Below are 11257 nucleotides of genomic sequence, written 5' to 3'. Positions count from 1 at the left end.
ACACTAGTGACAGCAGTACACTCGATGTAGCCGAAGACGTTGATAAAGTAAGAGGACAGTGATACATCAGAAAGCATCGCATTGCAGCATGCCTCGTAATTCGGAGCGCACTTCAGGAGTCTTTCTGGCGGCCCCCAATTAAGACTATCTACAGGCAGCTCCACAATATAAGCGTCACGCGTTGGCCCAAAAACCAATTCCGCCACCACTAATGTCAAGTTTTCAGGACACTTTCTCTCATCCTCCACCAGCAAAGCTGCGCACCTTATGCAGCATAAATGTTTCATGTCCAGCTCTTGTGTCTCTCACGAACTGTCACATATGTGCATCCTCCAGAAATGTTATGTTATGCACCTGCACGACTTGCAACGTGAATTTAATAGTAAGAGAAGAGAGAGAGAGAAAAATAGAAAACCGGAAAGGCAGGGAGGGTAACCAGACGCACGTCCGGTTTGCTACCCTGCACTGTGGCAAGGGGAATGGTGACGGAGAGAGAGAGAGAGAGAGAGAGAGAGAGAGAGAGAGCACAGTTTCGCGCACATTTGAGGTTTGCGCCGAGTCTACACACGGTTGCCAATACCTTTCGTCTAGAGGAATTTCAATAACACTTTCGTGGCTTTTTGTGCCATTGACGCGTACCATCCAAGGATCTGCATTTCCGAATAGTAAAAACAGCAATAGTAAGAAAGTGTAATAATCAGAAAACACTGCCTGTACGTGTCCCTGGCCTCTGCTTCCTGTAGACAGAAGTTTCCGGTATCCAAGCCTGCAAAACTTCTCGAGTTGTACTCGACGCCATCTCGGAAGCTACCGATTTACGCGCTGCAGAACTGTCGCAGAGGAAGCAATGTAACAGTAATTTTATTGGCACAGAAAGGTTTTATGTAGCACACTGGAACACGATTATAGCTGATATTTCACTATATGTGTTCTCTAAATGCTATCGAACTCGAATATGTCGAAAGCTATTGCACCCTGAAGCGCAACTATTAAACTTGGCCTTCTTGCTTGGGAAGGCGACTTTATCTCTTGCTAGTAAGATTATCAACCGTTGCCGTTTTTATATTGGCAGACGATTCCCCAGCTTTGGGAAGGTGATGAGCTTGTAGCTAAGTGCAACGCGTAATTCTGTCTGCTTCCTCAAAATAACAAGTCCGCAGATGCGCTCGCTGCTCCCAGAAAATAGGTGGCTTCCAGAAACAGTTCGCGTTTTGTCGCTGAAGCTTCGGTCACAAATTGAAGCGATCGATGATGACGTCAGAGAACCCTGCGGGCAGCGGGCCCCATCCGCGACTCACGATGCCTCGCAGCAGGCCGACGATCTGAGCGTCGTCCAGGACGCCCCAAGAACCCGGGCCATTGAGAAACTCCTCCATCGTCATGGTCAAGAATCGTATCTTGGGAAAGAAGGAACGCACAAGCGTCTTAAGTTCTAGCGGTCTGTCCGTCTGCAGGCTCCGCAAACACTGTTCTTGAGCCCAGCCGAAAACGGCACAGGCAACGCTGTGTTCGGGAACGTTCCTGATTTTATCCACGATGTACCGGACGGTTTCCTCGAGAGCCACGTTGAATTCTTTGGAGGCGAGTACGGCCGGAGCTTTGTCTGAATTCAAAATCGCTGCCACGGCGCCATCCATGTCGGGATAGCTGTTTCGCATGTAGTAATCTATGAACGAACACAGCCGTCCGGCACTGAGGTTCTTCTTAATGTAGGCACTGCACGCTTCCTCGAGCTGCTCCACAAGGTATTTCTTTGCGGCGAACCTGGTGCGTAAAGCGTCGTCGATGCTGGCCATCTTCATCTTACCAGAGTAGAGAAACCTGAATGGTAAGAAAAAACCAGCGTGAGAGTGATCAACGCAATTGTAGTGTTAAAGCAAATCTCTCTTTGCAAACTACTCCGCGTTCTCCGTGCAGAATTCTGCCTCGCCGAGCAGTGCTCATAGGACGGTCCCCCCATAAGCCCCCTCAAAAAGAAAGGAATTATGATAGAACGAAAGAAGCTAATAAATAGAATGGAAGAAAGGAAAATGAGTGGCGTTCTGAGGTGGAAAGAAGCACAAAGTTTTCAGATGTTTGGGGATCTCTTGGGTATGGCCGACAAGAGAGGTGTTGGGGCGATGCGAAGCTGGGCGTCACGTTTAGTTGACTTTCTCCCCCGTGAGCGTCACCGCGCTACGACAACGCCATCGACAAGATGTCTTTGATGTTAACGCGAACTTCAACGTCGACATTCGCCAACCCCAAAACGCATGGACCTCAATTTCATGAAGAGCACCTACGGCACCGAGTTGACATTCATGCATTCATTCATTTTATTTCAGCATTACGATACATTACAGCATGTACAAACATGCTGGGGGCACAGACTAAAAGCCTGAAGCTTGACGGGGTCTGTACACGATAGTTGCACTTTCAGAGGGGCAACAGGAAATGTTCGTATGCGATAAGCTTACAATGCCAAAACTATACGTTTGAAAAATAAGACTAAAAGTGTTGAAATTAACATTAAAATGGAAATACTTTACTTTTACGCACGACATCAAAATTTATGAAAACGTGCAGGAACTTTTCAGCACAATATCAAAACTTAAAAGCAGCGGCATTACAGAAAACAATGCTGGTTGTTTAAAAGAGTAGGTAATGTATATGCAATCATTTGTTGGCCATAGTTAGTACGCGTCCGTGGTATAAACCAAAAAGTGATTTCGCGCGTGTCATAAGCATGCATTCTTTCAGTCAAATTAGCAAGCTCTTTCAAGCACAGATTGTGTGTTTTATTGCCTCGTTTGTAGCGTGTCATTAGTAAAGAATCATACAAGTCGACAACAGGTATTACGTTTAGGTCTTTACAGATGGGTCCTGTGTGTGCGTTATACGGAGCATTGACAATCAAAGGGACAGCCTTTTTCTGTAATCTAGAAAGCCTCAGAATGTTGGAAATTGTGGTGGTTCCCCAGACAAGGTAGCAATAGCACGGTTTTGAAAGGAAACGCGAATTATACAACAACAGTTTTACTTCCTCAGGCAAAAGAAAACCTGTGCGCGATAATATGCCAACCGAGCGAGGAAGGCTGCAACAAACGGAATCAGACTGCGAATCTCAGGACATGTTTTCATTAAAGAGTCACCTCTCAACCCACCCGCAAATCACCTTATCCCGTCTAGCAGCTGCCCTGCAATCGAGTCGACTACGTCTTTGCTCGTGAATTGAATGCCATGCAAACATGCGCAATAGTTCTGCATCCTTGTATCACCCTCTCCACTGCATCCGTCTATTCGAACTTGCACCCTCTAGGGTTCTCTCGCAGAAAACTCTGTGTGCAAGTTAACAAAGTTGCTTGCAATGCATACTACTCGTTAAAATACCTCACTTACACAGACACTAAGAAGGAAACAACTTGTACAGGCGACATAACTTGTGCATTCCAAGACACAACTTTGCGTGAGCATAAGGGAAGAAAAAAGAAGAAAACATTGACTTTCAATTCACGGTTTCTGCGTTTCAAACAAGGTGCGTGCAGCCTTCAAAGTCACCTTACGTGACCTTGCAAGAAACCTATACGTAGCACGAAAGATTTGCTTGGCTTAGATGCCAGCATCGCATTCACTCTGGAAGTGGCAAGCTGACGGTGTTGGCTACCGCTTGCCGCGTCTTGCACGTTCCGGTGCGTGAAGATCGAAGCCCATCGCAATGACCAGGGATGTGCCGATTCAGGCCGTAAGCGGAGTTGGTTACTTAAAATCGCTGTGAAACTTAATATACCAGCAAACCTTTCACGGCGTGACGCAACACTGCTCTGTCGGCTGTGGGTAGGGGTTGCATTCACCGACTCCTACGGCTATCGTATCGGAATGGCGGACTCACCAATGTGCGCTAAGTGCAAGTGTGAAGAGACCATCAGCCATCTTCTGTGCCACTGTTCTCGCTTTGGTAATCAACGTCAGACTCTCCAGTGTGCCTTGAATAGACTGGATGACAGGTCATTTACGGAAGCAAAGATCTTGGAAGCCTGGCCTCACAGTTTATTAGCCCAGAAAGCAGTTCGTGCGCTTTTTCACTAACTGAAGGCAACAGCCATGAGTGCCCGACTAGACACCCTACACCTAACTTAGTGCATGTGAAAGTGCGGTATAGACTCACGTTTTCTCTCTCTCTCTTTCATTCCCCATTTCCCTCCTCACATGTAGGGTAGCACACTGGACTCAGCCTGGTTAACCTCCCTGCCTTTACTTCTTCCCTTCTGTCTTTTAATAATATCGCTTCTGCGACTGCTGGTGTCGCGTTGCTGGGGAACGCAATCACGTTTCGTATTTTGCGCACTATAGGTAAAGACATGCAATTGTCCCTGCAACATATTTACTGCATGTGTGGTTCACAAGAAGGGAGAAACCTGCAACTGTTTTCACTGCAAGAAAACTCACCTGAGCAAGAGCTCAAAACCGTCGGGATGTATGTCGGTGATGGTTACATGGCTTTTCTCTGCAATGTCTCCATAGAACATAGCGCGGAACACTTCGTTTCGCATGGCCAGGAACTGCTTGTGCACACGGAACCGCTTCACGATGACCTGATTCTGATCCCCGGATTTCACCACGAATTCGAAGTCGGCCAGCTCCCCGCTGTCCAGAAATGATTCGACGTTTACCTGGGCGCAAGAAGAAGTGGCAAGGAAAATACACTTTAACGCTTATTTTCTTGTGATTTTCGGTTCGGCTTTTGATCACGCGCGCCGTTATAGCCCCGTGAAAGTGCAAGACAGCCGTCAAACCACCGGAGCCCGCAGCGATCCACATTTCACACATCTCCCCTGTAAGCTAAGTAGGGGACGTATGAGCGAGGATCCTGCCACCAGCTAGGAGAGAGAACTCAATCTTGCGACGTATACGGTCCTGTCATGATGGCCTCAGCACCACTACAAGTAATTGTCGAGCCTCTCTATTTTTCTAACAGAGAACGGCGTAAGAGAAATTCTGCAAGACTGATAAAAAAAAAGCTAATACACGCACAGGGCTATACACTCCTCGAAATACGGGCGGCTGCCTGTACGACGGCTTTCCAGATACCAGTGCATGGCGACTGGAAGAACGAAGATTTGGTTGCATCTTCGAGAAGTTCGGACACACTGCGAATACTTACATTTGCAAGTAAGCCACCGCAGCAGCGCTGGCCATTAAACTGAATATAATCCCGCAAAGCTGTGCGTAATAAATTACGAATAATCATCCGCCGTCTCTGAGCTAACTAATGATTAAGCGTGAGTGACTCAGAATCATGGTACTCTTACGTATGCATTGGAAGATCGTAGAAAGTGGAGTCCGCATCAGCATAGCTGCCCCAATCACACGGCGCCTTTACACAGTCATTTATTACATATATGGAATGAGACTGTCATTGTCGCATAGCATATTAGCTCATGTAACCATATCCAAAAGTGGATGCAGCTTACAAGGCTTCCACCACTGCCATAAATTGAGCTCCAACTTTTGTGCTTTCTGCGGTCTAACAGGCATAGTCTAACAGGCAATGAGCCTAACAGGCATAGCTTAAACTTCGCAAGTGGATAGGCTGAGTTTTATACCATTTCATCTATTGGAGGACTTCCAATGGGCAGTTATTGATTAAAACACTGGATATGAGTCTGCATGATAAGAAGCTGAGGTTCCTACGGGCATCGATTTTAAAGAGACGTAAATGTTCTATGAAGTCGTTAGAAGCTGCAGAAAATTCCAAATGAGATTCACGTGCCCAAGACAAGAGTTTTCATCGCAGTTTCTCTTTCTTACGCTCCTCCATTACACTACCCTCGTGTAGAGTAACAAACTGGACAAAGTCTGGTTAACCTCCCTGCCTTTCTTTATTTCCTTCTCTCTCAACGTACGTGCACAATGACGCCCCTCCTCGTATTTTCGAGGCATGAGCCCTGTGCCTGCGGAGAGCTTGAATCAACCGTGAATGCAAGGCTAAGCCGCATGAACCGGAAAAAATATTTATTAACAAATTGTGCAACACTGCAGATGGATACACTGGGTGACGCCTTCACGGCGTCAAGCCATCTGCCGGTATTGCTCAGTATGGTTTCATGATTTGGAAGTTTGCGCATCAAGCTCTCTTCATGTTCCTTTTCTTTGCATTGTCCGTTTCCCGTTTCGCGCAATAAGCGTCGGTCCTTAATAATGACAAGAAGAGGCAGTACTATTTGCCTTAGACGACCAGAAAGCATGTGAAAAGCGAACGTGTGCCTCTGCTTAGCATCATACGCACGAGAGAATTTGATACAAGCATTGTAGCTTTGAATGGCGAGATGATGTCTCCGACGCGGCGAAAGCCCATGATTTTCTGGAAAGAGGAGACCACCCCGAAGAAAACACTTGAAGAATCCTTGAGTAAAGATGGTTATTCTGTTTCTTTTTGAAGCCGTCGGTAAGCAACGACTATACGTACAGGCGTATTCGATACCGCAACGCAAAGCCTCTAGAAGGTCACCACTACAAGGAAAGAACGAGTCGTTCCCTCAGGAACATGCTTTGATGTTACAGTGGCCGACTGAACCTATAAGTAGCTAAATGATTGGAAAATGCAGAGAGGTCAACCGAAAAATCAAGCATCTGGCCTGCTGCTCTACGTAAGGGAAGGGCAAGAGGGGAAGAAAAAGGGTCACATAGGGGGGTGATAATGGGAGGACCGAGGTGACGGACACATTGCATAACTGTTATCACAAGCGTGAGTACAGGCCCGTGTCGCCTAATAAACGTGAAAGAGCACGCATTGTCTCTATCGTCAGCCAACTCTTTGGCCATGCGCCTAGCAAGAGGTCCTCCGACAGTGGTCCATTGTATAAATGTCTCAAGGTATCTGCCATTGTCAGTCTTTCGCGCGCATACTCAGGGCACACTAGGAGCACATGGTCTATAGTCTCTACAGCGCCACACACTGAACAGTCCGGGGAGTCTGTCCGTCCAATGATGTGCAGGTATTTGCGCGTGAAGGCGACGCCTAATCGCAGTCTGTGTATCAGGCATGTATGAGGGCGTCGAATTCCACGCATAAGCTTCCGACAGAACGTATCGGTGAGCTAACACAAAAAGACAAGACTTTCAGCAGTGTTAAAATAAAGTAACTTGATGGAACAGCTGTATGACCTGAAAATTGCGGATCGCGGCCTAGTGTGCGTGCAGTGTGAGACTTTTCATCCTGCAAAATGCCTACCACAAGGTTCCCGAGTGGGAATCCGAGCGCTGCCCAACTGGGTGTTTGGAATGTTGCTCAGCCTCCGCACACAGACACTGCAGTGGTGAAGGTCGATTCGAGAATTTTCCTTCACTGGCCTAATTTTCTCAATGACATGAAGGAGATTACTCAAAACTATTCACCACGTTGTGCAGCCACAAATGCGTCATGAAAGTGAGCGCAGTCGTGGCAGACAATACCCAGAGGCTTCCCCGCAACCACTGAAGTCTAGGTTTTCCAATTAGTTATCGACTCATTCGCCAAATGAATCGAATGGAGACAGAAGCAAGGTATTCAATATTGTCGCGCGCTACAGAAGGTCTTTATAACAAGTACTACACCACCAAGACAAGCACTTGCCGAGAAGATCGCCGACTCAAAAACAACAACTCCTTTCCTTGCCTGAATGCTCGCTCGCACTCGCCACGCCTGGTAACCTGGTGGCATTTTCCTTCTATGAGAAAAAAAATAAGCGGGCATCGTCCTGATTCTCGTGCACGTGAACGTAGGTGAAGAGAAAAGGGGCAACGAACAGACAGTATGCACGGGGAGTGGGGGGCAGCGTTCGGTCAAATCGTTGGTCTGCGGATGATATGCAGTGGACTTGCGATAGCCTGTGCAGCTTAGCTTGAATACGTCATCAAACAGTTGGGCCGTGAAAGCTCTGCCTCTGTCAGTGAGCGCGCATGACGGAGCGCCATGCCGAAGAACGATCTGATCTACAAAAAACGGGGCAACAGCTGCAGCGCGTTGTAGAGTCCTTGTCTTGGCGTATCCCGTTGAGTATGCGGCTGCTACGATCCACTTCTTCCCGGTGGATGACAATGGAAAAGGCCCGAGTAAGTCCATTCCTACTTGATGAAATGCTGTTAGTGGTGGCGCGATCGGTTGCAGCAGCCCCGCGGGCTTCAGTGGCAGGGATTGTGGCAAGACATGGCGGCCCATACTACGGCCAGGCACTCTTTCTCCGAGGTGTAGTGTAGTTTACCTCTGCGCGTGAAAGAGTGCGTCTGGCGTAGGCTATCACGCGCTCTGTGCCCTCTTGGTGTTGGACCAGGATGGCACCAAGACCCACGTTGCTGGCGTCGGTATGGACTTCAGTATCAGCGTCCTCGTCAAAGTGAGCAAGAACTTGTGATGTCTGCAAACGCTCCCGTAGCTCTGTGAAAGCCGCGCTCTGCTCTTCATTCCAAACAAATGATATATCCTGTTGTGTTAGGCGAGTCAGAGGTTCGGCAATGGAAGAAAAATTGGCGATGAAGCGGTGATAGTACGCGCACAGCCCCAGAAAGCGACGGACTGCTTTGTTGTAACGGGCAACAGAAAACGAGGCTGCGGCAGTGATTTTGTCAGGGTCAGGACGAGCGCCATTCGCGCTCACGACATGACCAAAAACGAACGTAAACTTCATTTCCAAATCAATGAGATTCGAGTCCGGCGTTTTTAGTGGGTCTGGAGAAAAAAGTTTATTATAACCGAAGTCGCATTTTGCTCGCTTCAGCGTGAGGTGAGCGCCGGAGGGCTTCCAGAACAGTCTTCAGACGATGCAGGTGTTCGTCAAAGGTCCCCCAAAATACGACGACGTCATCAAGATAAGCCAGGCAAGTATGCTACTTCAGACCAGTGGGATCAGCGTCCATCATTCTCAAGAATGTCGCAGGTGCAGGGCACAGGACGAAGGGGAGCACTTTGAATTCATACAGGTCATCCAGTGCAACAAAGGCAATTTTTTCGCGATCCCGTTCATCAACTTCAATTTGCCAGTACCTGCTTTTTAAATCTGTAGATGAAAAATACTTCGCCCGTCACAGTCAGTCGAGTGAATCATCGATGCGGGGCAGGGGACAGACGTATTCTTTAGTCACGCTGTTTAGCCTCTTGTATTCAACGGAAAAACGTAGCGTTCCGTCTTTCTTCTCTACGAGGATGACCGGCGATGACCAGACACTTTTGGAAAGCTGTATAACATCGTCCTGAAGCATCTCTTTGACTTGCATATGAATCGCTTCACGCTCTTTGGCCAAAATGCGGTAACGCTGTTGTTTAATGGCCCAGACGTCGGCATACATAATTATTCAGTGTTTCTTTATGGGCGTCTGAGGCGCCTTAAAGCACGAGGCGAAACAATATTTGAATTGAAGCAGCAATCCAGGCAGCGCTATTCGTTGTTTTTCCGGGAGTGTCAAATTAATGTCTACCTTGCCGAGTGATGCCGTCGCCTCCCTCGGTGTCGATTGGAGATCACTGTCCAGTGATGCAGACGTAAAACATTCAGCAGTGTCCGTTATCGGGTAGGCGGAAGCGATAGCAGTGCGATGAAAAAGGTGGCGGTATACGTTACTAAAATTCGTCACAAGCAGCGTGGAACGCCCGTCCCGAAGCCTGACGAGGCTGCGAGCCGCATAGATACCCAGTGTGACAATTGCCTCACCGTCCCGTAACTTGTCGCACACGAACGAGGAGGCTCGAATGCGGGGGGGGGGGGGGGGTGACGCGATGTTATCGACATGAACGTGAAACGCTCTGAGATGGCTATCGCCGGCTTTGTCTGCTGCGCTGTCTGTCGAGAAGTTCACGGTGCGCTCCCGAAGCTCGATAATAGCACGATATTAAGGTAGAATGTCGATTCCCAGTATGAGGTCGCAAGAACATTCACGAAGTACAAGGCAACTTGTGAAAAACGTACGTCCACGGATGTTAACACTGAGTGTGCATACACCGAGGGGGGTGACTATACGTGCGCCGGCAGTACGAATTTGTGTTCCGTACCAAGGCGTAACTATTTTCTTCAAGTGCATCGCTAGTTTTCGGCTCATAATTGAGTAATCAGCCCCTGCGTCCAATAACGCATTGACTTCATGGTGACCGTCGAGCACAACAGGTATATCTAAAGAGAGGCGGCGTCCGAGTTCTGTTGCTGTAATCGTCGAATCGCTGCTGCTACGTGCGCACGTCGATGGAAGGTTTTGCTCGCGTCGATTGCCAGCGGCCTCGCGCCCTGAAGGTCGCTGTCTTTAGTTTTCGCATCTAGGGCTTGGCGAACGCCCGTGCGCCGCCACTAGGGAGCTCCAGGAATTGGGGGAAAATCGTATCGGAGACGGTGACCGTGACTGCCGCCGCAATGGCCGTGGCGTGCGCTGCTGAGAAAGTTTTCTTCAATCGCTCTTGGTGTTTCGCCAAATCTTGGCCTTGGTGAGTCGACGGCAAAACCCTCAAGTCCAAGGCGGTGATAAGGAGAATTCACGGTATAAGTATCCGGCTTCACTACAGTCATAGCAACGTGGTCACCTGTCCAGTGAGCGCGAGATATCCGATTTACTTTGAAGTGGCTGCCGATTCTCCAAGTGCTGGATCGGTAGCAGTGGTGGAAGTGTATCGTGAGGCATGGGGTGCACGAAGCGCGGTGGAGCAGAAATATAACGACTCGCAGCTTTGGCGTATGATGCGCGCCGGAGCTCTGTCGGTACAAGTGGTGCCACGTCAGTGGCAAGTGGGACTTGCAGAGCATGCTGTACCTCGTTCCTGATGAGGCCGGCTATGGATCCCGCAGTAGATTGAGGCGGGCAGTGAATCCTTTGTAGCTCGTCGCACACCGCTTACCGGATGAGGTCCCAGAGAGAGTCACTGTTGATGCTACTTCCGGCAGCTCCTATCTGACTCATCTATGACGCGACACTGATTTGCCGTCTGGCTGAGCCCAGTATTTTCTCGCCTTAAAAGGCTGGATCCCGATATGAAATTTCCTGTTCTGCGTGGAATTCCACGCCCTCATACGTGCCTGGTACACAGATTGCGATTAGGCGTCGCCTTCACGCGCAAATATTTGCACATCATTGGACGGACAGCCTCCCCGGACTGTTCAGTGTGTGGCGCTGTAGAGACTATAGACCATGTGCTCGTGGTGTGCCCTGAGTATGCGCGCCAAAGACTGACAATGGCAGATACCTTGAGACATCTACACAATGGACCACTGTCGGAGGACCTCTTGCTAGGCGCATGGCCACAGAGTTGGCAGACGACTGAGAC

At 48.8% G+C, this 11257-nt stretch overlaps 1 protein-coding gene across 1 annotated transcript in view; it reads right to left on the bottom strand.

Annotated features, from left to right (window-relative positions):
- Positions 1 to 504: 504 nt before the first annotated feature.
- LOC142589093 (BTB/POZ domain-containing protein 6-like) overlaps positions 505 to 11257 on the bottom strand; it is a 58753-nt gene continuing 48000 nt past the window's right edge. Inside the window, exons 3-4 of the mRNA XM_075700882.1 lie at positions 4426 to 4649; positions 505 to 1821 (exon numbers count right to left, since the gene is read on the bottom strand). Of these exons, the coding sequence (XP_075556997.1) occupies positions 1230 to 1821; positions 4426 to 4649 (816 nt within the window). The 3' untranslated portion in view covers positions 505 to 1229. The remainder of the gene's footprint in view (positions 1822 to 4425; positions 4650 to 11257) is intronic.

This window comes from Dermacentor variabilis, chromosome 7, assembly GCF_050947875.1.
Source record: "Dermacentor variabilis isolate Ectoservices chromosome 7, ASM5094787v1, whole genome shotgun sequence".
In the NCBI taxonomy this organism is placed as follows: domain Eukaryota; kingdom Metazoa; phylum Arthropoda; class Arachnida; order Ixodida; family Ixodidae; genus Dermacentor; species Dermacentor variabilis.
This window is presented reverse-complemented; position numbering and strand designations above follow the sequence as displayed.